Source organism: Oryza brachyantha, chromosome 12 (genome assembly GCF_000231095.2).
Source record: "Oryza brachyantha chromosome 12, ObraRS2, whole genome shotgun sequence".
Lineage (NCBI taxonomy): Eukaryota > Viridiplantae > Streptophyta > Magnoliopsida > Poales > Poaceae > Oryza > Oryza brachyantha.
Genome location: NC_023174.2, coordinates 9,982,640 through 10,010,219, shown reverse-complemented (window position 1 = coordinate 10,010,219; position 27,580 = coordinate 9,982,640). Strand labels below are relative to the sequence as shown.

At 39.3% G+C, this 27,580-nt stretch overlaps 2 protein-coding genes across 3 annotated transcripts; both read left to right on the top strand.

The window, feature by feature from the left end:
- The first annotated feature begins 1,084 nt into the window (after positions 1 to 1,084).
- LOC102712407 (beta-galactosidase 15) lies at positions 1,085 to 19,002 on the top strand. 2 transcript variants are annotated; one of them, XM_006663933.3, is made up of 19 exons: positions 1,085 to 1,415; positions 2,165 to 2,260; positions 2,348 to 2,460; positions 3,182 to 3,248; positions 3,445 to 3,537; positions 4,693 to 4,836; positions 4,926 to 5,014; positions 6,168 to 6,273; positions 7,179 to 7,266; positions 7,407 to 7,531; positions 9,583 to 9,780; positions 10,730 to 10,962; positions 11,807 to 11,922; positions 13,479 to 13,576; positions 14,350 to 14,460; positions 15,730 to 15,837; positions 16,919 to 17,127; positions 17,481 to 17,823; positions 18,599 to 19,002. In XM_006663933.3, the coding sequence occupies exons 1-19, from the start codon at positions 1,137 to 1,139 to the stop codon at positions 18,740 to 18,742; spliced, it is 2,760 nt and encodes a 919-aa protein (XP_006663996.2). In that variant the 5' UTR covers positions 1,085 to 1,136; the 3' UTR covers positions 18,743 to 19,002. The 2 variants fall into 2 exon arrangements, with proteins under 2 accessions (XP_006663996.2, XP_015698667.2); XM_015843181.2 differs by lacking the exon at positions 1,085 to 1,415 and adding an exon at positions 1,612 to 1,685.
- An 826-nt stretch (positions 19,003 to 19,828) lies between these two features.
- On the top strand, positions 19,829 to 27,580 carry LOC102711311 (putative cyclin-dependent kinase F-2). The gene is made up of 2 exons (XM_040529850.1): positions 19,829 to 20,532; positions 26,653 to 27,580. The coding sequence occupies exons 1-2, from the start codon at positions 19,829 to 19,831 to the stop codon at positions 27,578 to 27,580; spliced, it is 1,632 nt and encodes a 543-aa protein (XP_040385784.1).

Here is a 27,580-nt window from a genome sequence, read left to right as displayed (position 1 = left end):
TCTGAGGGGTATGTGTGGGTTAATTCTGTTAGTTGGACAGTGGATGTGAGAGTTTTCGAGGGATTGGAGGGGGAGTTGGGAGCAATTTTTCACATTTTCAATATGTGGGAAGGGGTGATAATTGGGAGGGAATACTCGCTCTAAATACCAGCAAATACATCTAAGCCATAGATTATCACTAAAATTCCAATTCTCAACGTAACTCCTCATTGTTCTCCTCTACTCTCAAACAAACGATGGGAATAAAAATGGAACTCTCATAACTAATCCGTTCATCAACTCCCTTATCTAAACTCTGAGTCTCACTACTAAAAGTTGCCAAACAAGTGACATGGGGCCAAACAAAGTGACATGGTGTGGTGTTTGCAGACTTTTTTAATCTCAACATATGACTGGTCTGGTTTCCAAAGATGCTAATAGAGATAGAAATATGATGTTCATCATGACTTCGTCAATCTTAAAATATATGATCGATATTCTGCACAGTAGATATAGTAGTGTAGAGAATGAACAATGTCGTACATAAGGGGGCTTTAGTGGCCATTTAATCAAATTCCATACAACAACCCTGCTACAGTAAATAATAATGTGTAACATAGTAGTTATATTGTTGTAACTATAGGGTGATCGTTATTTAAAAAAATTTGTGAATAAAATCTTTATATACACATTCTTAACGATCTCAAAACTAAGATATGTAAACAAACTTCGGCGAAAACCCTAAAATCAACTCTAAATTTAAGATAAAAAATTTTATTGTCTTATAAATATAAGAGGAAGCGAAAAAATAGGAGTGTATATTAAATGGGCAGTCTGCATTGCACTAATTTTACTATGGTATTGATAGGAATAATGATTCTCTTTATATGATCCAAATCCTAAAGTATAACCTTTTTGATTTTTGGTGATACGTGTTGATAAAGATAAGCGGTGAGTACTGTGTTTAATAAAAACAATAAATAAACAAACAAAAAAGGAGAAATACCAAAAAGAAAACGAGTTAATAAAGTAAAAGAAAAAAAAAAAAAACCCACTGTTCCTTATATTTCTCCGCCGTTGCGAGTCGCCTCCCGTTGCTCCTCCTCCTCCTCCTCTCTCCCCTGCTCCGCCACCGCTCTCGCTGCATCCATCCATCGATGGCCGCCTCGCGGGGGCGGCCGCTACTGGGGTCCCGGGCCACGGAGATGCTTCTGGTCGTCCTGTTCCTTCTCGGCTCCTCCTCCTGCTGCTCCGCCGCCGCGGCGGGGGAGGGGGTGCTGAGGCAGGTGGTCGCGGGGAGGAGTGTCGGCGGCGACGGCGGTGGGAACTTCTTCGAGCCGTTCAACGTGACGTACGACCACCGCGCGGTGCTCATCGGGGGGAAGCGGAGGATGCTCGTCTCCGCTGGGCTGCACTACCCGCGCGCCACGCCCGAGGTGAGGGCCGTCCATGCCACGCCCCCTCTTCTCCTCTTGCCTCTGCTGTGGTTGGTTGTTGGTTTGGGCATTGGGCACCGGAATCGGTGGTTGGGTGGGGTGGGGGGGTGCGTGTGGTCGGCGGCGATCGACCCTGGGGTTGGGTGGAGTGGAGGTGGATGCGAGTGCCTCCTGCGTGTGCTCCTGGACTGTGGGACTACTGGGATTCTGCGGTTGGTAGCCGCTCGGTGGATCATGGAAATTGAAATGGTCCTTGTTGGAGGAACTGGGGTAATTTTTGTTCTTCTTGGAATTGTAGGCCTTCTGTTGGTGCGAATTGTTGATAATTTCTCCTTTCAATGTGTATTTTAGATTTTTAGTTGGTCGTCTTGTGCGCCCGTATTTTAGGTGTGGAAACCTCGGGATTTCGGGATGCTGCAGTTTCGAGGCATCCTTCACATTCTTAATCCTGTCATCTTATTAAATCTCTGTTGCTTTCACCTGCTATGTTGATTAAACTACTCGTGTTTTTCCAATACGTTGTTTGCTAGTTGTTTGGGCTTGAGCATATGGATTTATCATTAAGTGAATATCTATTGGCCTGACTTTTTTTAAAAAATATTTTTATTACAGTAGTTTTTTTTTTCAAGCATCTGCTCCTCCTTTTTCCCCCCTTTTTACTCACTACAAGATTTAGTCATAAGTTGGTGATTTCCTGCATCCTATTCCTTGTTTTAGGAATCATTTAATTGACATGTCAATTATTTCAGATGTGGCCTAGATTAATTGCAAAGTGCAAGGAGGGTGGCGCAGATGTAATTGAGACCTATGTCTTTTGGAATGGGCATGAGCCAGCTAAAGGTCAGGTAATATAGTTATTCAGTTATTTATTTCTATTGGCTCATTTGGTCCTTGAGTGTTAACTTATGTTTGTTCCTGTACATGTTTCCCAGTATTACTTTGAAGAAAGATTTGATCTTGTGAAATTTGCGAAGTTGGTTGCCGCCGAAGGTCTATTTCTTTTTCTTCGTATCGGCCCATATGCTTGTGCAGAATGGAATTTCGGGTCTGTTCATATCTTGGAATTTTACTCCACGTCAGTTCTACCTTAAATTTGTGTGGACTTGCATGCACACATATTAGAAGCTTGCAATCCTTGTTCAACAAGGATAATTCTTTTTAGCTTGTGCACGTACTCACTGGATTAACTAAAGAGAATATAACAATATCGCCTTTTTAGCTTGAACATATCTTCACCGTAACTACTGCTTACTTGAATCAGTAATGGTTGGCCATTGACATGAACCTTTATTTTGTGGGTGTAGCTCCATTATTCCCTATGATGATGTTTCTTTCTTTCGTTTCTATTTTTGTTTTTTCAAAACCTTTGATAGGGGATGCTGTAATATTGTTGTGCACATTTCATTGGCCATTTTATGTTTTAATAATTTTTTTCCTGTAATATAATGCTGCTCAAGAAAAGGAGGTTAATTCTAAGAGCCTATGACTAATATACTCTATTAATTTGTTCTCATATCGGCCAGCATAAAAATACCAGCTTCACAATTATTCTCATGAATAAAGCTAGTCCAAAAACTTTGAGTGTCACATGTTTCTCCGATTATGTACTCTAGGCTGTTCGCTATTACTTCAGACATGTGTTTTCTCTTTGTGCAATTCAACTTTGATGTTTATTTGCATTGTATTTTGCTCTAAATTTAAAATTACAGTCCTAACTAGTCATGGTTCTCTTGTACCTATTTTTGTTTTGTCGCCCTCTTCTGCAGTGGTTTCCCTGTGTGGTTACGTGACATCCCTGGCATAGAATTCCGAACTGACAATGAGCCATTCAAGGTAAAACAATGACACATGTCCTCTATAGATCATATTACTTTCATCTGATAATAAATTATGTTATGCAAACTCTTCAAGATTTTAACAGCTGACAGGAAAAAAAGAACTCCATACAGAAATACAACGCATAATGTTTTTTCAAAGGGGCATGCGCAAACACCATATTCTAACCACTAAGTCTTCTAAATGTTTACAGGCTGAAATGCAGACTTTCGTGACAAAAATTGTCACTTTGATGAAAGAGGAGAAACTTTATTCTTGGCAAGGTGGTCCCATTATATTACAGCAGGTCTTTAAACCATTCTCAGATGTTATTTCTTAGTTAGTCAGTTGTTGAACATTTTTCCAAGGATATGAAACTTGTCTACTTTTGACTTTTCCAGAGAATATGCTCTATATTGCATAGCTAAATATAGGTGATACCTTCTCAAGAGACAAATCCTTGAGATTATAATAAATATTATTTTATCTGGAATTCAGATAGCAAACTGACAACTTAAGTACTCATGACCTAATTAATCTATTACACTGGATGGTGCAGTGATTTGTATGCGTTGGTAATGGAAACAATGTAGTCTTGTGATCTATCTGCATAATTTGATACTTCAGTCATGCTATTTCCACATTGATATTAAATTACTAGTTTGGTGCTCCTCAATGAAATATCTCTAGACCTAGCCTTGACATGCAGCAATTCTCATATAAATGTGTAATTAGACTGTTTGGTTAATAATCATAGAATTCTAAGGAATAAGGAAAGCATAATCTTTTAGGTATGTTATGTAGTTAGAAGCTATATTGTTATCTCCAACACCAACTGGTGTTGCAGGATGCTACACAATATTTGCTCAGTTACTGTTTCGTATATATGTATTGCAAAACTGCAATGTCGGAGGATATTGGATGTGTAGTATAATTACGATAATTACGTGATATGCATGATTTGACTACTTAATTCCATTCTTATGAAGGGAAAACTGTGACCTACATTGTTGAAGGCACACAAGTTGTCTTTATGTAGTGAGTTTTTAGAGGGACAATTGTTGGCTACAAACCATCTGTCATGTAGTTCTACATGAAAGGTCTTGTATCATCTGATGTGGGGTTTGCCTGGGGGATTCGTAGATGAGTTGATGCAAGAAAACTGGGATTAGCAGCCAGTGTATATGTATCATCATGACCAAATTGGTCAATAACAGAACCACAATACCATATGCACCCTGTTTTTCTCCCCTTTAACCATATGTTACCTTGTCATTTATCCAACCACCACCTGATTTGTGCATTCCAAAACCAAAAGATGAGTATATGTGTGACATTCTTATATAACTACTGATAATAATTTACGCTTCTAGATAATAGTACCCATATATGTCCAAATGTCAAAATGAAAATGGGCATATGACTTATCTTCTTGTCCATTTCTGTGGATAATGTTTGACAGATTGAAAACGAATATGGGAATATTCAAGGAAACTTTGGTCAAGCAGGGAAGAGATATATGCTATGGGCTGCTCAGATGGCAATTGGGCTTGACACTGGCATTCCTTGGGTAATGTGCAGGCAGACTGATGCTCCAGAAGAAATTGTAGGTGACCTCATAATCTTTTGATTCTTGTTAATATTGTATTGCTAATCATAAGAAGTAGGTCAGTAGTTATTCATCTTTTTTGGCAGATCGATACGTGCAATGCATTTTATTGCGATGGTTTCAAGCCAAATTCTTACAATAAGCCAACAATATGGACTGAAGATTGGGATGGATGGTATGTGGTTCCTTCCTGGATTCCATCAGATCTAGTTTTACTCCATCTGCTACTATGAAAATTTTGGAACTGGGGATGATAAGGTGTTTTATTCTCTATAAATTGGGATATAACATAGCAAATTTTGGCCTCCATGAATTTAAACCTTACGACACATCAAATTCAGAGTTCAGAAAATATTACTCTAATATTAGTACTTACCAAAAGATACTACAATATGTGTCTACATAATCGATATGCAAAAGATCTGAATAAGAGAATTAGTTTCGGGCTTTGTCATAAGAAAATCTGCTGGCCAACATTAATCCTTCAAAGGTTGGGTCTGACCTATATCACGAAGCCAAGACATGACCTATATCACAAAGCCAAGGCAGTGAAATGAAAGGCATTGAAGGGGATTAAAAGAGGGTCAACTTGCTTATTGTACTCGTGGCTTGGAAATTTGGAAATGTAGGAACAATTTCATGTTTAATGGCATAAGTGCTAATCCGATGGCTGTAATCCAAACAGTGGCAAATGAAAGTGCCCTTTGGTTCTTGGCTGGAGTTTCAAAGCTCGATGAGTTGCTAACCATTACTGAGTAACTAGGTCGTTTTGAGTCTTTTGAAATTGCAAGACTTGTATGTGTAGGGTGGTGGTTTTCTGCTCCCCTTGCTGTGTGTTTCTCTCTCTTGCTTAATGAAATAGTACACACTACACAGCTCTCCTACATGTTCAAGAAAAAAAGTCCTGCTGGAGAAAAATTGTAATTTTCTGGTATTATATTTTGAAACAGTTTGAGTTACATACTAATGATTGATGATTAAAAAAGCTCTGCATTCCATCCCTAGACCTACCATATGCTGGATAATATGATAAGCTAATTATAGTGACAGTATTCACTCGTGGATACACACTTCCTCATGTTTGTCTAATTTAGGGAGGTACGAATTACCATTAGATTGTTTAAAAAATTTTTACCATTAGGTTATGCTTCATTCAGTTTTTGTTTTTCTGTATTACCTGATAAATATTGCTATTCTCAAAGCCTTTACTCTACTATTTTGTGTATATTTTATTTTGCTGTATTGCTTAATAATATATAGCTCTCAAATTACACTCATACTCTACAATTTTTTGTTTTAAGCATAACATAGTGTGCCAATGGTGATAGGTATGCTGACTGGGGTGGAGCATTGCCTCACAGGCCAGCCGAAGACAGTGCTTTTGCTGTTGCTCGTTTCTACCAGAGAGGTGGAAGCTTACAGAATTATTACATGGTAAGATTTTTCTTGATGAGACTGAAAGCCATATTTTCTTTTCCTTTCATGTCCCATTGGTTAATTCCTTTGCTAACATTTTTCATTTTGGTTTCCATACATCAATAATCCTTTTTCTACTTTTCATAGAACACATACAATCAACATTATAAAACTTCGACCACTAGCATACATGAAAGTATTTAGTTTTGTCACATAAAGATGTATTTTTTTGGCACGAAAAAAAAATACTTTACTTCATTCTACTCGTCCAGACCTGTTCACAAACTTGTACAATAATAGCCACAAAGATAGCAGACTCGATTATATATATTGACAATACATAATTGAAAAAATGGGTGATCAAACAAGTGTTCTGGATACTGTCTCTTGTTGAAAAATAACTTTTTTTGTGTTCTGGTGACTTTTTTTTTCTCACTCCCTTTTTTTTTGAAAAGTTAAAAGGACAGTGTGGGCCCACATGTCAATCACACATACCAACTATTTATATTGTAAGAAGAAAAAAGGACAATAAGGGACTAAAGGGCCCACATGTTAGTAAAAAATATATGTAGCAATTGAGAGATAATATATGCAGAAAATGGTGGTAATGAGTTAATGATAATTTTTCTTTAATTAAACTCCCATTGCAACGTGAGAAATATGCTAGTTTTCTTGCAAATTTGAATTTATAAAAAACTTTATATTTTGGAATGGAGGGAGTATGACATTGTAATGGAGAAGTATGGGCACTTTTCATGCTAACTTACGTATGTTTTTAGCCTTCAACCATTGACGATATTTTATTTCCTTCATGAAGTAAATTTCCCCCTCAGGCTTTACTGTAGTGATTTTGTATATTTTCTGAACAATGATTATTTTTTTAATATTTAATTAAATCTAATAGTTCATTTTCATTTTTGCAGTACTTCGGTGGAACAAATTTTGCACGAACAGCTGGTGGTCCACTTCAGATAACAAGCTATGATTATGATGCTCCAATTGATGAGTATGGTATGTGGAAGTTCTAAACAATTCTGGTGTGTTTTAGGATTAGGACCTTATCTCATTCTGTTTAAAAGTTATATTTGTGTCTTTTGGTTTATGTAAATTGTAAAGACGTGCTAGCTGAGATCCATGAATTGTTATTTCAGGTATATTAAGGCAGCCTAAGTGGGGGCATCTGAAAGATCTACATGCTGCTATCAAACTTTGTGAGCCAGCTCTTATTGCAGTTGATGGCTCACCTCAATATATAAAGTTAGGATCAATGCAAGAGGTTGGTTGCCTTCTTCTTTCTTTCGTTTTTTTACACATTTCTGGGCTGTTCTATTACGTGTTATTTAGGGAAAATGGCACCATTTGTTCCAGTACTTCAATGTTTATTTTTCTATTCTAAAAAAATAGTGGGAGACTAATATATGAAAGCTATGGAAGGATCGATGGATGTATGAGGTGACCTGGATGCGGTTACTGCTTGCAGCAACTGGTGGAGTTGTGCAGGTCACCAAGATCATGGAAGAACTAAAAAGAATTGTCTATTGCCTGTTATCACGGCTGCATAGCTACAGTCCTATTTTATGCCCCATGGGAACCTCTATCTCAAATATTGGCCCTAAACTTTGCTCTATGTGCTCACATTTTTTCTGGGTTTTAAACTTAAATCTATTTACACGTGCCAGCTCCATGGTTCCACCTAGTGAGCAGCCAACTTAGGTCCTTTGGGATGAATATTGCTGGATAAAATGGTATCCATGCAAGAGAAAAAAAAAACAAAGGGATTGGCCTTTTATTTAAATAAAAGAGAAGAGGTCAGAATGAGGCTGAATGAAAAGTTTAGGGACAAAAATCGTCGATCTCGCAATTTTTATTGAAGCTCACTTTTACATATTTAATTTTGATATTAGTATGTCTTGTCTTCTGAGTAATTTACTGCTCAATTATATCTTAGCTGAGAAAATATGGCTACAGATGCCCTCTGGCAGGCAGAAACTAGCTGCTTATTATTTGTGTATGGGTAAAAGCTGAATTTCCTAGAAGTTGTTTTCTGAATACCTTAGACATTTCCAAGTAACGTTTTGCATTTTAGATACAACTGCTACCACATCAAAACAAAGATACCCTAAATCAATTAATTTACTATTTGTATTATGGGTTAACCAGTCTTTATGGGCATGGCATCGGGGCCTTCTGTTCAGTGTTGATCTCCACACTTGGCATCCAGGGTCCTAAGGGAAGTACTATAATTCCAATAAAATGACATAAGCAAACCTTTTTCATCCTGGTAGCTGACCTTGCTGACCCCTTTCTTGATCTTTTTTCTAGGGAAGTATCACACATATCTTTCTTGTGAATGCATGTATTTTTCAGAATTTGTTTTGTTGACTAAGTCTTTGGCCCATTTCATTAAAATACAAACAACTAAACAGCATGGTGTTTGGGGTTAATTGACTCTTCATAAAGGGAAACTTGTCCGATTTTCCATTCCAAATAAACTGTATTTGTTGAATGTGTTCTCGTTTAGGTGGTATCACCAGTCAGTGCTGCATGGTTGATTTGCTGAGGTTATAAAAAGGCAAAGCAGCTTTTGTATGTGATATAGTTGGTCAATGAATAATGTTACTCCCTCCATCCAAAAGTAAGTGATCATTTGGGACAAAAACTTTATCACAGAATAAGTGACTACTTTGGGACTTAGAAGGGAAAAAGCCAGATTAAATATATGCACAATTATTGCACATCTTTCATCACCAAAAGGGTAAATAGATAGGGGCATGGAGGTTATTTTACTTGAGTACTAATTTGTCAGGAATTGGCTAAAGTAGTCACTTTTTTGGGATGGAAGAAATATCTGAATAATTTGCCTTGTGGACTAATGCATATTGATTGGCGATAAAGCATATATTTGAAATACTCTCTATTCAAAAACACCACCAAAATTATTACACCTTCCATCCAAAAATTATGCAGTTTTAGAGTTCTGCATGAGTATTAAGTAAGTAGGTGGAATTAAATGGGGGTATGGTTGTGATTGGTTGAGATGAGGAAGTAGGTGGAGAACTTGCTATATTTTTGGATGGATCAAGTGATTTCATTTTTTCATATGATAAGTTCTAAATACCTTTTCATATATTGGTGGTCAATATTATGGAAGTTCAACTCTTCATTTTCTTTAGCACCTATTGGTTAACATGATAGTCACATGGCTTATGTTTTACAGTTAGAATATTTGGCACTGGAGATTAACTTACTTTGCTCATATACATTGTGAATGAGTGACTTTGCTTACTTTTTACTTTGTGAGCACTAATGCTCTGCTTGTTGATTCAGGCACATGTATATTCCACGGGAGAAGTTCATACAAATGGAAGCATGGCAGGAAATGCACAGATTTGCTCTGCCTTTCTTGCAAATATTGATGAACAAAAATATGCATCAGTCTGGATCTTTGGTAAATCCTATAGTCTACCACCGTGGTCTGTGAGCATACTACCAGATTGTGAAAATGTGGCCTTCAATACTGCACGGGTATGTAGTCACTAATTGCGTGCGATATTCCTATGAAGCTATAAGTGTTGAGTAAGTTACATGCTTATGCAAAACTTAATTGAGATTAGGTTGCAATATACAGACTGAGGGCAGACATTCTGGAACCTCCCTTCTGGTGGTTCCAGACCTCCAGTGGTTTGTGGTCATACTACCACACCATATTTTTGGGTGAAAGTTGTTCTGTTCAGCCCCTTCATACACCCTTAACAAATGTTTTTTTACCTGGGAATGAGTATACGAATTGTTATTATATCCTAAAATTAACCTTGAAGAAATGAATACTTGAAATTTTTCCAGAAACTGACCGAAAATCTGTTGGAACTGCCTCTGTGGTGTTTTTTGTGATTGCCTGGTCTCATTACCCAGGTTGTTGACTTCTCAGATCAAAGTGGAATTTGAATTGTGCAGTGTGGTTGTACCATCCCAATCCAAAACTGTTTCCAGAATTCTACTACTATTAAGTTAATTCTCCATATTAATCCATCCTAAAATATGGTAGCAGCACATCTACCAAATTTAAAACATCACAGAAATAATTAACAGTACTAAAATTGCTAATTTATTCACCACAGTACACACCAGTTCTAAAATCCGCTATATGTGCAACTCTTCGATGGGGCAGAGTAGCAGGCAAATGTTTGCATTACACCCTCTTAAATTTTGTCATTAACTTATGTGGCCCAAGATATTATAGTGGCTGAATTGCTCCCCTACAAGTTTTCCTGGATGCTAGTGTATCTCAAAAGTTAAACTGTTTTTTACCCATGATTTGGGGAGAGTCTCATATACTCAGATTCTTATCATTTGGGCTGTGTACACCCTCACGAGGTGTAGAGGCCAGCTTAATATAATCCATTATCTAAAAAAGATGAATATTGGTGTTTAAATGTATGATCATTCTCTTAATGTTTACTTCTACCCTTTTCAGATTGGTGCACAGACTTCAGTTTTTACTGTAGAATCTGGGTCTCCCAGTCGTTCAAGTAGACATAAGCCTAGTACCTTCTCACTTACAGCTGGAGGTCCCTATCTCTCGAGTACTTGGTGGACTTCTAAGGAAACTATTGGTACATGGGGTGGAAACAACTTTGCTGTTCAGGGAATATTAGAGCACTTGAATGTAACGAAGGACATATCTGACTACTTGTGGTATACTACCAGGTGAATGTTGATTATATGCTGTTGGAGAATATATCATTTCTTGTATTTAGTCCATGTTGGTTGACCTGACATTTTGAACCATGCATCTAATAATTTTTTTTGTGTGCAAGTGTATAGAAGAAACTAGAAGAGTCTTATGCTTTACAGTTATGTCCAAAATGCTATTGGTGATAGTCATCAGCACCAAGAGGAGTATTATCTCTAGTGATATGATTTATGCACGGGGCAAATTTGATTCCTCAAATAACAAAAAAGAGAGTACAATATTGTAGTACCACTGCCCAGTGTCTCAAGCTCACCTTTTGACTCCAGTTCCGTAATTCTCGTTGTTTTGTACAAGGGTGTGGTCAAAATTTTAAAACTTTGACTATTAATAACTTTTAAAGTATATAGTTTGAAATTACTTGGATAACATGTATAGATGAGCCATAAAGTGTACTTTGATAAAAGTAAACATTTATTTATTTACTATATATATTTTAAAAAAACAGGGTCATTTAGAATATTGTATCGTTGTCCAAAGCGACAAGAATTATCAAACTAGAGGGAGTAATGTTTAGCACTGTCTGCATGGAAACACGAAAAGCAGACTGAGTTCTCCATTCAATTTTCGTTTTTCAATGAAATATCAACTGTGCATTATATATTGACTATTTTTCCACTACTTAGAATTTCAAATTAAAACCCAGAGTGTACTGCATATACAATAGCTTAAAAATGAGGCCATGTTCATTGTTCTGTACCAGCATGCGCTTTTAATGGCATGTACTTCATTGTCTTTTGACAATTCTCATTGTTTTCAATCAAGAGTCTAATTACCATACACATTTTCTCAATTCAACAGGGTAAACATTTCTGATGCAGATGTTGCATTCTGGAGTTCGAAAGGGATTCTTCCTTCACTAACAATAGATAAAGTTCGCGATGTAGCTCGAGTGTTTGTAAATGGCAAGCTTGCAGGTATTGATTCAAATTCTTAATCTTTATAAGGAAACTGCTTTGCATCTAATCTGTCTATATTTATAATGTCGAACGGGTTAACTAGGGCCCAGGGCAGCAGGCGCTAGTAGCACCCCCATTCGATAGACCTCCTCCAACTATAAGCATGTTTCTGCTAAGTAATAAATGCATCCTTTGATTGTAAACAAGTTCCCATGACTGTGTATATGATTTCTGATGTACTAAAATGTGTTTCTTATGACTGTAGAAGTGTGGGGGTGCTAGTAACACCCTGGGCACTAAATAGTACTTTCTCCAGTTTTTTATGTTTAACATTGTTGACTTTTGGTTATATGCTTGACCATTTGTCTTATTCAATTTTTTTTTGCAAATATTCAAAATTTTAAGTCATGCATTAAGTACCTTTAATATTAATAAAATCACCACAAATAAATGATAATTACATAATTTTATAAGACGAATGATCAAGTGTAGATCTAAAAGTCAATGCCTTAGAATATAAAAAACCAGAGGCAATAAATTATTAAAAAACCAGAGGCAATAAATTCTTTCATGTCCTATTTTTTTTGTTTGTAATGGACCACTTATTGGCTGCATTTAATTTGGAGATTTTCTATTAAATTCTTGTAATTTTGATTTGCCCCATTATATAACTGTAAAATCAGTTGGAGTGAAGATCAACATTAATTCTTGGATAATGGAAAGTATTTCCCACATATTTTAAGCTTCCTGTATGTAGGATTTTTCTGTAGAGCATTTGATTACAACTGATACAAGCTAGGAACCAAAGACCAATTTGATGAACTGATAGGGGTACATGGTAGGTGATACTGTGTCATGTGGGGGCGCATGTATACTAGGCGCCACCGGGCCCGTGACGTGTGCCGCAGGCAGGCGCGGGAGGAGGAAGGCGCAAGTTGCTAAAACAGGAAGGAGATACTTAGTTTCTTTTATATATTTAGGAAGGAGATAGTTAGTTTCTATTTTATATATTTAGTTTCTATTCCCAAAATTAGGAAAGTTTGTGTGAGGCCTAAGACTATATATATTCTGTACCGTACGCTGGTTTGAGGCAACGGAGAATTATCAATCTAATCTCCTTTTTCCCGTTCTCCACTAAGCCTACAGTAGAGGGGCAAAACCTCACCGGAGAAGACGGATCGTGGCTACGAATTCCGTAGCCAGGGTCCAGCTACCCGAGGGTTTGACACCCTTGACATACTTTGATAGTCCGTTTGCCCTGTAAAACTGATACATCAACCATGTGTATATTTATAATAATTTTAAAAATATAGAAGTTAGATATGCAGTAAAGGAAGAGATCGGGTTGTATAGTTGCTATGATTGTTGTCTAGTTGCTAGACTTGAACTGGTTTTCATGTGCATCCAAGGAAAGGTTTTGTCCTAGAGGTATCGGGAAGTATTGGCAATTAAATGGTCTGGTCTCTGGTATAACAGTTGAAAATGTAGTCTTGCATGGTCTGGTGTTACATTTCTTGATTTAGCACATTGATAGAAGGGTTCAGTTGTTTACTAAGGTTTCTTTCAATATGAAGGCAGTCAAGTTGGTCACTGGGTTTCACTGAAACAATCAATTCAACTGGTTGAAGGGATTAATGAGTTGACATTGCTTTCGGAGATTGTTGGCTTGCAGGTATTCGAAATTTTCTTTTCGGAATAAGTCAATTCTACCTCTCTCAGCTTTGCAAAAAGTCCGTTTAACAAATTTATACAACCTATCTTTCAACTCCTTAAACATGGAAAACCAAGGTCAATTATATTTGCGAAGTTATTTTGTTGGCATGGTCTAATTGTAATGACTTTGTTGATGGTGATCCATCTGATGAGGTCTTGCAAGCATATTTTGCCTCAATTTTCCTTTATGACCCACCAGCAAATGGCAGAAATGCACTAATTCGGTTCAAGGCATTAAATATCCAGTTTTTTTGTAATTCAATAGATTAAGTGGAATTCTTACAAAGCTCAAGAATGCACTCATTCCTTTTTGGCATGTTCCATTTAAGCTTAGCATTTGCAGTGTGAGGCCACGAGCATTCCTTTCTGTTATAATAAATAGTTAATTAATATGAGATGTCAAGGGACAAGAGTTAAAACATGGCAAAAAAATCATATCCTCTGTAGGTTGCCCTTTATTGATGCAGTTTTAATTATTCCAATCCACAGAGACACAACTGTTGCAAGTTTTACCCAGGGTGAAACATGTTTTGTATGGGAATTTTCTTATTCCCAATCCTGTAAACTTATCAAAGTATACTGAGCGAAGTACTTCCATCTATAGAATACCCTGCGCCTGTGACATATCATGTTATTTGGTTTTATATCTGCTTCTGTTATATCTGCATACATGATTATCATGTACAAAACATAATACATTGTTTTATCATGACCTCTTCGACCAATGCAAAGAACTATGGTGCTTTCTTGGAGAAAGATGGAGCTGGATTTAGAGGTCAAGTAAAACTCACTGGCTTGTCAGATGGGGACATTGACCTGACTAATTCCCTTTGGACATATCAGGTAAAAACAATTCATAGTTATATACTATTGGTGTAACAACCAGGGTTGTGCATACAATAATATTATAAATATGGTATTATTAGTTCGCTAAATATACTGTTTTCTGAAAATATGGTTCTGGATTGGTAGCAAATTATTCTATTATGTTGTAGGCAAATACCATACCTAACAAGGTTGACTGGCAGGGACCAAGAATGCAAGAATCATACATAATACCAAATAATGGCACAGTATAGTACTGTTTTTCAGTACCAGTATAAAAATGCATCACCCTAGTAACAACGCAGGCCTTGTCTGAATTTTTAATCATCTTTATTTTCACTTCTTTCCTGCAATTTGTCTGGTTTTGTTTTCTTCCATTAACATTGCCATCCTGCCAAAGAGATTTTAGTTTAGAAGGATATATATGTAGGGGTTGCATGGTTGAAACTGTTGTGCAGCTATAGAAATTTTACACTAGAAGGATAAAGATGCTATAGTTCTAATGGTAAGTGCACTAAGCTGTCAAATTGCGGAAGCCATATCAAAATTTGCATCGCCTTACTGCTAAAGAATATAACAAACTGTAACATGCATAGATTAGTTGTCCTGGACTCAACATGACCATGCCTGAGAACGGTGGCAACACTCTGATCTAAAAAAATGGCAATAACTGGTCCGGAGCTGGGACTAGTTAAGGAATGGTTACCATCCATAAGAATATGCACTTTTCTTTGGCCACCTCACCAGCTGGTAACCACCCAGATGCCTATCATCTGGAAAAAATAAAATTTTGTGAGTGAAAAATCCAAAATCACTGGTATTCTGATGTCCCCACCACTACTAGGGCCAGGGATGGAGACTAACACTTGCCAAGACACACCACAGAAGCCTCTTTATATAGGAGGTGCTAGGTGAATTGTGCACTAAATGAGAGTTGTTTAACAAATAGTCATCTAATATTGGTTAACTGACTCATCCAACTAATAATGGCTTTATGGTTGTGCTCCCTCTAGCCATGCCCATGACACCAACAAAGTTTGGAAATGACCTAGCTGACACTGTAAATATTTCATTTTTTCACACCTTGCTTTTCTGCACTAGCAAAGGTTGCATACATGATACAGAATATATCTAGCCTAGCACTGTTTTCAAACAGATATGGCTCTACCATATTGATACGTTACAAAAAACAATCCTCACCAGGTTTCTGTGCTGTGTACATGAACTATTTATTCGTTGTAGTGTCAAGTGCACCAAGTGCATGTAACTTATATGTCTAAAATACAGGTTGGCTTGAAAGGTGAGTTTTCTATGATTTATGCTCCTGAGAAGCAGGGATGTGCTGCATGGAGGCACATGCAGAATGACACTGTGCAGCCTTTCACTTGGTACAAGGTAAGTTGGCATTTCATCTGAATATATATGCTTGTGTATCTTGTTGATAGTATCATGGTATTTTGGCCTCTGTTCGGTTGGTGACCTGAGCAACTCGTCTGAGAAAATTGTATGCAATTGTATGCCTTAGATCTATCTCAGATTTCGATGAAATGTGCCTGACCAGGCATGCCTGAGAACAACTTGTTAGTTGATGTCCATGACTGACACAAGATAAAATGGGATTCTTGTTGATTGTGGCTTGAGCTGTATGGAGAACTTATTAGAATCATGGCCTCCTGGGCCTAGAAAAGGATGTGCTTCTGGTTGTTGTGCTGGGGCCATACTACAGTGAGCTGCCTGGAGCACAATGCACAAGCACAGTAATTAACAACTTTACATTGGTGATGCTAGCACCTTCATTTTGCATCACTATTCACTATAGTAATTAATCTATCTTGGGATGGTTCAATGCGCAAAATCGAGAAGAAAAATGATTGGATGCCGTTTACATATATCCTACTTACAGCTAGCCTGTCCACAAGATGGCATTTGCCTGTCCTGTCCTTCCTCCTCCCAACATACCTTAATACAAATGTAAACAAAGTGACATGCATACGAAATGGTACGTAGTGACAATCACGTACCATTTCATGCATGTATAATCAGTGTCTACGAGAAACTATTAAGTTCATGTATGTTAGTTATCTTGTAAAATAAAATTTTATAAACCCATAATACCTCCCGTCCATTGCCAAGGGCAGGCTCCAATATCATCTGGCCGTACAACTACTCATAGCCCTCGCTAATGATGCGGACTGAGTAGCTCAGGCCAGGCAAACCATTGTGGCTCAGGAAATGAACGAAACATGTCCCTGGGATCCAGCCTAGCAATTTCTTCTCAGGGAGCTGACCATATGTTCCTAAATGTCCCTTAACAGTTAGCGTTACACTATTGGAGGTAGCATGACTAGATTTTTCATATGAATTCTCCTTAGCTTAGAAAATCTGACAGAACTTTTTGCATATTTACCATGTTTTCACTACTGTCATAACTCAACTATGCCATATTATTATATTCACAACTGTTTTGTATTTGCAGACTATGTTTAATGCTCCTAAAGGTGCTGACCCTGTCGCAATTGATCTTGGGAGCATGGGGAAGGGGCAGGCTTGGGTGAATGGACATCTAATTGGTCGCTACTGGTCACTAGTAGCACCAAAATCTGGGTGCTCCTCTTCATGCTACTACCCAGGAGCCTACAGTGAGAGCAAGTGCCAATCAAACTGTGGAATGCCTACCCAAAACTGGTATTGAGAACAAATTACTTCTGCAAATCTCTATTGTTGTTTGGCATTCATTTTCTAGTTTTGTCATTCATATTTAAATGCATAAAAATCTTCATATTTATTATATTTACTACCACCCATTTGTACCCTTCTGTTGGAAAATTTGTTGACAGAAATCACAGTGATGACCAAAATATCATACTCCTGATGGATAGAGAATGTGACCAAAATATCATACTCCTGATGGATAGAGAACAAACATAACAAATATAATGATTTAATTGGAACTTTGTCATACCCGGTGCTATTTGATATATCTTCTGTTGAGAATTATGGTGGAGAATTGCATAACAAGCATATTATTTCCCAATTAGGTACCACATACCAAGAGAATGGTTACAAGAGTCAGACAATCTACTGGTTCTGTTTGAGGAAACAGGAGGTGATCCCTCACAGATATCACTGGAGGCTCATTATGCCAAAACAGTTTGTTCAAGAATATCAGAAAATTATTATCCTCCACTTTCTGCCTGGTCACACCTTTCCAGTGGCCGTGCCTCAGTGAATACAGCAACTCCAGAAGTGCACTTGCAGTGTGACGATGGGCATGTTATCTCGGAGATTACATTTGCGAGCTATGGAACTCCTTCAGGTGGCTGCCTAAACTTCTCCAAAGGGAATTGCCATGCATCGAGCACTCTGGACTTGGTCATAGAGGTAAGGACATGCATCAACTGCTGAATCAGCTAAATAGCTGGAATTTTGATATTTTGGTTCTTTTAAAAAACTTATTTTATAAATAAACCTCTAAAAAGACTTATTGCACAAATAGACATTTTTAACCACGCAAACGTTATTGACGTTGTCGTTGTATAGGATGGCGTCAATGATATTAGCGTCGTCCTCCAAGTCATTATGTTATGCTAATGTAGCCGGAGGGCAGCACTAATATCATTGGCGTCATCCTATACAATGACGGCAACAGTGATGTTGGTGCGGTCACAAAGGTCTGTTCGTATAATAAATTTTTTAAGGGTCTATTTGTAAAATAAGTTTTCAAAAAAAGACTAAAATGTTAAAATTGCAGGCTAAATAGCATGCTTCTGGTATCAAAACACTTATTAGGTTTTTGTACTCACGCATCATTAATCTAATGATTGGTTACTTCTAACCAAAAAGGTGAATTAAATGCATTATCAAATTCATTGCGAAACAACACAAAAATGTACTCTATTTTCTACAAAAATTTTGTTGGTTGACAAGTTTCTGTCTTAACGATATTCTCTCAACGTGATTTTATTTGGTCGAAGTTTTCGCAAGATGAGTTTGGGCATAGTTAGAAGGGTCTACCCTATAAATTTATTCAGACATTCAGGTTTGAAACAAATGCATGAAACTAGTTTTAGTTCAATAAAATTTATAAAGTTCTATTGCATATATGCACTAAAAGGAAGATGCCATAATTAATATTTTCCATTCCCTGCATTTACAGGCATGCGTTGGCAATAACAAATGTGCTATTAGTGTTTCCAACGATGTCTTTGGTGATCCGTGCCGAGGAGTCCTCAAGGATTTAGCGGTTGAGGCTAAGTGCTCCCCACCATCAGTCATCAAAGAGCCTCGTGATGAGATGTGATCCCATCATGATATAACTGTTGGCACAGAGCATTGCTACCCGGTTTGTCCCTGTACATCCATGTAGAAATGATCTAAAAAACTGAACGAAAATAAATGAGAATGAAAGCCGATTTCCTTGAACTGGTTATATCTGTTGCAACTGATGTTCTGCATTGTTTGACTGTAATTCCTCTTGTCATGGTTCAGAAGTGACAGGCACATGATACACTTGTAACCTTTCGCCCATGTCATATGTTTATAGTGGTTTCGGATATCAAACAGTGTGTGACTGTAGTTTGAGATAAATTTAACTTATTTTGTTTAAAAGCTCTTAACAAATAACCGGCATGACAAAATAACACTATCATGCCTGGCTAGGAGGGGTGAGACTGTGAGAGTGACATGGCAAAAAATATGTTTAGACGGTAAAAATATTTAGGTGAGATGTTTAGTAGTAAATTTATTTATTAAAAATATTTTAAAATAAAATAGCTCTTCTCAAGGTGTTCTCTCACCATAGCTTGACATTTACCCCTGTATCCACTTTACTGTTTGGATAACGTCTGTCTTTAAACCGTTTGTTTGTTATGAAATTTGCAAAAAAATCCCTCTCCATCTAACAGACAACCGCAACGTCTCTTTGCAAAGAGACGGCAGGGGTGCGTGTTCTAGGGCCAAACCAACACCCGCTAGCACTGTTGTACGTTGCGTCTCGTCTATTCACTAGTACTATTGATTACCTTGATTTATGTGTTAAGGGATAAATTAAATATTTTGCAGCCAATAAATAGATAAGTTATTATAGGTCTATTTAGCTATTTGTATATGTCAAATAGACAACAGCCGTCTGTTTTGTCCTTGGCCTTCGATTCACTCGTAACACCATTCGGATTCGGTTTTCGGTTGTAGGATTACAGTCGGACCGATCCGTCAAAACCTTGTGTTGGATGGGCCGAAGTCGATTCGGATTTCAGACCCCCGCATCCGATTCCGAACGAGCTACAAGTCTAGTCTACAACCCTCCTCCCGCCACCGCCTTTAAAAGGAGAGAAGCCCTTCTCTTCTTCCTCAAGTTTGTCTGCCCCGCCACCCTTCTCGATCAAACATGGCGAGCCTCAGCCTCGATTTTCTCCTCGCGATAGGGTTTCGCTTCAACCCGTCGCCGCAGGAGATCGTCTCCTACTACCTGCCGCTGCTCATCGCCGGCGAGCAGCCCGAGGACACCAGGGACTGCATCCACCACGCCGACGTCTACGGCGCCGATATGGACGTCGAGCCGGGGCGCCTCGCCGGGCGGTTCGCGCCCGTGGCCCGGAGCACCAGTAGCGACCGGTTCTTCTTCACGGCGTGCAGGCGGGTCAAGAGGAGGGTCTCGCGCATCGCCGGACGCGGCACCTGGGTGGCGCAGTCGACCACGGACGTCAAGAACGAGGAGAAGGTCAAGATCGGCGAGCTCAAGACCTTCAAGTTCAAGAAGGAGAGGGGCCGCGACGACTACAGCGACTGGCTGATGGAGGAGTACCACTGCCACCCCGGCGGCGAGGAAGCCGGCGATGTCGAGCCCGTCGTCTGCCGGATCTACGTCTCCCCGAGGGCGCCCCTGCACTCGCCGGCGCGCCGAGAATCGGCCGCTTATCAACCGCCGGAACACGCGCAGCCGCTGGGCCCTACGCCGGTGCGATCGGCGCCTCCGCGACGAGAGCATCTGACCACGCAGCCGCCGCCGCCGCCGCCGTCCCTCCTGAAGAGGGCCCCGCCGGTCGCCCAGCCGCAGTGCTCCAAGAAGATGAGAGGTGCTATTCCGTTGAGGTCGGCGCCGTACCAGAGTCAGCCACCACCGCCGCGCGTGCTTCAACGCCCCGCACTGCCCCCATCACCGAGCGTCGTGGTGCCACAACGACCGCCATGCTCACAACAACGGCCGCCGCCGCCGCTGCCGCCGCCGCCGCTGCCGCCGCCGTCGAGCTCGATGGCGCAGGCGCGCCAGAGTCAACCACCCCCGCCGCATGTGCTTCCACGCCCCGTACTGCCTCCATCACGACCGCCATGCTCACCACAACGGGAGCTGCCGCCGCCGCTAGCTGCCTCGGTGACCGGCGGGCACCACGCGCCTCGACCGTCGCCTGCACCTCCGATGACGACGGCAGAGCACGGGCTTGTTCCCGATAACCCAATGGACGGGTCTGACAACTGTAGCATTCGCCTCGACGAGTTCGTTCGATTTGTGCACGACGAGCCAGAGGCGGAGCTCCTCGAGGAATCACTAGTGGACGCCATTCTCGCTCCCGAGACACAAGAGGAGGAGAGCAGCAACCCAATGGAGGGATTCGTTGCGCCCGCAGACGGCGACGAGCTGCTGAAATCATGAGCACTCACTACAGCAAAAAGAAGATGCCCAGCGATGACGAAGATGAGGACGACGAAGAACTAGCGAGGATGGTGGAAGAGGTCACGCATGCTCTCTCATGAAGAGCATACGAGGAAAAAGGAGTAATTATTCTGAAGAGATGTAAATTGTAGTGCAGATTAAATTGTGGAACAGAACACCAGATTCTTTATGTCACGTGTCCACGTGTATATATATTCATCATGTCACACACGTAGTTGCTAGAGTTATGTGACGTTGTGTTCACCGTATCAATACTTATGAAACTTTTATCAACATATGTTCAACTTGATTTGGTACTGAATTGTTCTTGTGAAGTTCTACAAATATGTCCTGTAATAACCACGAGAAGATTTTCCGTTTTACCACGGCCGGGCACATCCGTTTTGGTTTTCTGATGTCCGGATCAAAGCTTTGCTCGTAGCCATTTATCGCGTAAGTTATTCGGCAAAAGTTGCCGTTAAGATTAAGATTGGAAGGAATAAGCACGCACTGGAACGAAATACAACAAACGGCAACAATTGCAGCACTTGGTTTCAGAATATGTATCTCCGATCAATATGATTCAAACTTTTCCGAAACATTAAGCTTCTAGCACAAAGACTAAAAACATGACAAGTGATGCTCTTCGGATACACTAGGTTGTCTCTCTCTCTCCGTGTGTGTGTATATACAGGGATGAAAATGGTCAGAAAGAGTTAGAAAATGGTCTCTACCATTTTCATTCTCATATTTCTTATTTGGAAATGGAAACAAAACAGTAGAGGCAAAAAAGGGCAAAAATATCAGCATTGTCAGAATTCCAAAAACGGAACCACCGGAACAGAAATATATTGATATCGGTTGGTAGGCAAAAATATATATATATCAAAAACAACGATATATAGTATTACATTTTCAGCATAAGAATAAGTACATGACAATACTACTTCATACTGACATCATATCAATTCAATAGGACGGGAGATGAGGGGTTGTTTAGGGTTAGTGAATTAGATAGGTTGTGTGATTGTGCCTGTGCAACTTGGGCAAACTAGTGGTTTTTGTCAGCTTTCCAAAACTTACCAGCCCAATATGGAATTCTAACCAAAGAGTCACAAAAAATGCATTACCATTTGTGAACAGCTCTACCGTTTTTATTTCATTTCCAAGAATTCTAACCAAAGCACAATTGGCATATCCTTCTAGCAAACTACACGAATAAAAAAAGATGCTCAATGTAGTTTCATGAAAGAAGACGTGTCACGATATCTATAAGAATATACCACTTCACTCGGATGCCAAAACCACAATACTAGAAATACAAATGTGCATAATACATTAATTATTTGTCTCACTACTCATATCGCCTACTTGTACATTTATATATGATGTTATATATATCATTGGAGCTTGATCATAATTCGTAACTGCAAAGTTGAAACATTGTCATGGACAACATATATAGACAATAGTTTTATCAGTTTGTATTGTTATGCGGGCCTACTAACGTAGATGATATGTCCGTACTATTATAGGTCCATTATAGGTCCATAGTATTGGGAAATGTGCAAGCACCGTATTTAAGCTTGATTAGAGCATAGGAGTAGTATATGGTACGAGTGTCTAAGTGGCTTCCAAAAACTGAATTTTAAGAATTAGGTTAGCTAAAAAATATATTTCTAACAGTTCCCAAATCTAATATTCTCAACTAAAATAATGTAGTCCATCAGCCAAGTAAGAAAAATATTTCTATCATGTAAGTGTTAAATAAAATTTTCTCTTAAAATACGATCTAATTACACCGTTATATTCGTTCTAATTGAATTTTTACTGTAAGATCTTACATGACTGTATTTTTATATATGATTGTAAAATCACTTTTATAATATATGTAAAATACTTCTAGATTTCATTAGGTTAGTTCTTGCACATATTATAAAAGTTAAACTAAGTTGTCACAACATTAAATGTAAATCTGAAAAACATGCATGAGTCTATCCACAAATTAAATTTATCAACAAAAATTATAGAGCTAACCAATAAAGTGAACTATTCAAAACATTACAAACATCTACATGGGTGAAAAATAAACAATTGAGATCCTAGTAGGGCCCATATGTCAGTGAGCAGTGCAGTACCGTAGAGGATCCAGATCCAAAAATTAAGCCTATTCCCCTACGATGGGGCAGGGTATCCGTAGACATCTCGATCTGTGAGCAAAATTGTCATCCTACCCTGACCTGGTGTGCACGATGGTTTCAACGCTCTTCTAGAGATTCTTGAGTGGGCACTATTCCCTTCGCCGTCATCTCGTGGTATGCAAACTCTGCTTTCTTTCCTTTGCTTCCTGCCTGCTGCATGGATCATTTAAAATTACAAGTACTCAGCTTTTTCGGTATGGTTCTTTACTGCGTCAGTCCGAATTGTGTTATATGTTCACTTAGGGCACTCACGTCATTCCGAACTCAGAAACTATCAAGTAGTTTTCATACTTTGTCATGTCATATAGACACTATGTGTACAAACTATGTATTGAATGCATGGTGTCTTCAAATTAAATTCTTATTCAATCATCTCTCTTCTCTCTCCTTTTATCCACCTATTACTTTGTTTTTGTTCTTGGTTCTTGTATAGAGATGGTTTCTTCATTAATTTTCCTCTCTCCTCATAAACTCCCTTGCCACATAAGATTTTTGCTTCTGTGGCAATGTATTTAATGCTATGGAAACTAAATGACATGGAGGGTTGGAGATGGCCTCGTAATGTTAGAAACTAACATGGTTTCTATGTTGTAGGACATCGTGTCAAGAAACTATCTTTCACAATATAATTTTTGTATCTTGTTATTACATGGCACACTCATCTCTCACAATCAGTCTTGTTTTATGTGAAGACACTAGTTTTTAATCTAGAACTAGTTGCTTCATTTTTACCTCTATCTTTTTAATAAATAATCTACAACATCACCATATTGCTTACGTGGCATAACAATAAATATAGATAGAAATTACCCCTTGGTCTGTATCGTGAGTGCCCTTATATATTTGTTGTGCAGGAGCAACATAGAACTGAATGCAGGGCAGCACGGTTGACAAGGAGACTGTCCATGGAGAGGTTTGATTTCCCAGACTAAAAGATGAGGCTGAAAAATACCAGTGATAGTTTGGTTCTTGAAGCAAAATGGCAAACCAATATATTTACAAACAAAAATAATTTATAAATAAAATTTTTATATAGTTATATACGATGTTAAAAATTTAAATTTTAGCTTACAATGATAAACATAAGTGAAAAATTAGACTTGTTGCTAAAAAGGTGAATCTTTATTCCATAGTAAATGTGTCAACTTCAACATCGTCAGAATCTATAAAGGCAATATCTGTGTGGGTTTCAATCTCATTAAAACGATATGCCACAGGAAAAAAATTGATGTGGTATCAAATTTATGATGAGAGAGATGTGTTGAGTTTCAAGGGGATGAAACTTAGTGGTCAAAGTTACCTAAACTATCAAAATGTATTAAAATCTCCATACATTTAATCGACTCTTATTGGTCACATGGTATAACATTTAAGTGATATGTTAGCCTATGAAACCGTTGAGTGAAATTTTATATTGGGGCATATATAACAGTAAGACAATCGCCGTCTATATGCATCTATATCAGATTAATCATCCTATGCGACATCATTAACTCAAGAAAAAACTTGGATGATGTCTCTTCGTTCGTGTACTGTTTGGGCATTGGGCATGTGCTCCCAAACTGCATGCAATCCTTTCTAGAGAAAAAACTTCATGCATTAGTTGCATGTAATAAATATAAAACATAAAAGATGATGTATTAAATATTATACAAACAACTAAATAAATAACCGATTGTACAACTTGTTTATATATCTCAATAGAAACCAGTTGTCTATATCGTTATACATGCCCTTAAGAGCACATGTTTCATTCATCCAATCGTATATATTTTGATGACATGACAATATTAGAAACAATACAATAAAACAAATAAAAGAATGCACTAAGAATGGCCTAAGGTCACCATAGTTATTGTCGAACACCTACTGTAACTAAAGAAATAAGCAAAAATCAATATATCAAGAGGGAGGATGACTTAATTTATTGCCTCGTCTTTTCGCTTTTGTCGATACTTATAGGTCAAATTTTAAATTTTTAACTTTAAATTTGAAGTTCCTTTCAGGTTCTTTTTATCTTTTAATCTTGGCTTTTAGATCGCTAAGAACATGTACATAAAAAATATTCACAAATTATTTTTTATTTCTAAATATATGCTTTGGTTTTTTCCTTGAATCATTCAATGATCAACCACAAAGCCAGTGATCTCAAAAAACGTAGTGCCTTGAATTGAAATAGGGAAATTCTATGGTCTGTAATTTTCTGGGGCCATCTCATTCTCTTGTACCACCTACGTTTCAAATTTAATAACATGAATTTTTAGATATATATTTCACCATTCAAATTATTAAAAAATATATTATTATTATTTATTATAATATATTTTATCATGAAGTATATTTTAAGTATAACTTATAATTTTGTATGTTTACACACATAATTTTGAATGAGATAAATAGCGAAACGTTGATCGAAAAGTTAACAGCTTGAAACTAAAAAAACAGAGGGAGTTTACAAACCAATTTTATATAAAACGTTATGCATATATATTAGAAAAAATAATTTTCTCCCCATACTAATTAACTGGACCACTTCGCCCCTTAAACTATCTTGACTAATTTTACGCTATAAAGTATTGAAAATATTATGCTTCACAACATCTCTTTATTTCTATAATTAATACAAGTAGTATTCTAGGCCAAACTTTTTAGAGCCATAAATAACACCATTATCATAATTCAAAAGCATTTTCAGTTTTTTTGACTGTTTGTTCAAACTTTAAAATAATAATGTTTAAATTGATCTAAGGTTTTTCCAACCTATGTAAATAGTTTGAAGGATTCTAAAATTTGGTGAGACTTAATTTATAATAAATATATCATCCTAACAAAATTCCAGTGCGAATGTACTAACATACAGAGAAAAACGAAGAAGTATGGTTATAAAATGATTAGAAAATAATTTAGTGAGCTAAGTGCTCCAATCAAATAGTTAGAGCGAGTAAAATGGACCTTTTCTCTAAAGGATATATTAGAATGAACACGGAAAAAAAAAAAGAAATCCGACGTTTTTGGGTGCATGCGGGACGGGCCCATGCATGCACGCGCGCCTCAGATTTGCACGTACACCTTACGCATTTCTACCCAATATGATTACACGCATGCGCGAGCGCGAGTTCGCATCGGACTCGTTGTTGGCGCCACGCCTCCAAGACCGCATCGGAGTCGATCGTTCCGGCGCGCGTCAATATATATATTGCTGCCCGTGCACATCACATTCTTCACATCGATCGTATCCATTGCGTCCTACACCGAAGAAGCAGATCGATTGCTCTTTGTAAGCTAGCGAGCTCGATCTATCGATCGGTTCACATGGCGACGGCGACCTCCTCCTCCGTCGTGATGAGCCGCTTCGTCAAGCTCGACGTACGTCATCGCCTCGGGCGGCTGCGGCGTCGTGTACCGCGCGCGCGACCGCCGCTCCGGCGAGACCGTCGCCATGAAGTGCATCCGCGCGTACCGGGGCGACGGCGGGGAGCTCGTCGACCGCTCCGACCTCGGCCGCGAGGTCGCCGCCATGGAGGCCTGCAGGGGCCACCCGTACGTCGTGCAGCCGCGCGCGCACGGCCGCGGCGGCGGCGACGACGGCGAGGCCGTGCTCGTCATGCAGTTCGTGGGGCCGACTTTGCGGCACGTCCTGAGGCGCGAGCGCGGCGGGAGGGCAGGCCGGTCGGAGCTCGAGGTCCGCCTCGCCATGCGGCAGCTCCTGTCCGGCGCCAAGAGGATCCACGACGCCGGCCTCATGCACCGCGACCTCAAGCCGGACAACGTGCTCGTCGACAGCCGCGGGAACCTCAAGATCTGCGACCTCGGGCTGTCCCAGAGCACCGCCGCGCCGCCGCCGTACTCCAACCCGATCGGCACACGGTGGTACTGCGCGCCGGAGATCCTCGGCTCGACGGACTACGACGACCGCGTCGACTCGTGGTCACTCGGCTGCATCATGGCCGAGCTGCTCACCCGGAAGCCACTCTTCCGCGGGAGCTCAGACAGGGAGCAGCTCGGCGAGATCCTCGACGTCCTTGGCGTCAACGACATTAAGCAGTGGCGAGGCTACAAGGGGCAGCGGCTGCCCGGAGGCTGCGGGCCGGACAGCTTCCTCCGATGTTTCTTCCCATGTCCGGCGGAGGCCAGGATGCTCGGCCGGCCGGCGCTGTCGGAGGCCGGCTTCGAGGTGTTGAGCGGGCTTCTGACGTGCAACCCGGAGAGGAGGATGACGGTGGAGCAAGCGCTCCGGCACCGGTGGTTTAAGGAGCTGGACAGTGCCAGCCTGCGACATCGCCCGTAG

Bases quoted from the DNA above. Each gene is read 5' to 3' on its own strand.
- LOC102711311 (XM_040529850.1), top strand. From the start codon at position 19,829: ATGGCGAGCCTCAGCCTCGATTTTCTCCTCGCGATAGGGTTTCGCTTC. The intron at 20,533-26,652 runs GTCGGCGCCGTA...CGCTTCGTCAAG, and splicing joins AGAGGTGCTATTCCGTTGAG to CTCGACGTACGTCATCGCCT.
- LOC102712407 (XM_006663933.3), top strand. From the start codon at position 1,137: ATGGCCGCCTCGCGGGGGCGGCCGCTACTGGGGTCCCGGGCCACGGAG. The intron at 3,249-3,444 runs GTAAAACAATGA...AAATGTTTACAG, and splicing joins CTGACAATGAGCCATTCAAG to GCTGAAATGCAGACTTTCGT. The intron at 9,781-10,729 runs GTATGTAGTCAC...TACCCTTTTCAG, and splicing joins TGGCCTTCAATACTGCACGG to ATTGGTGCACAGACTTCAGT.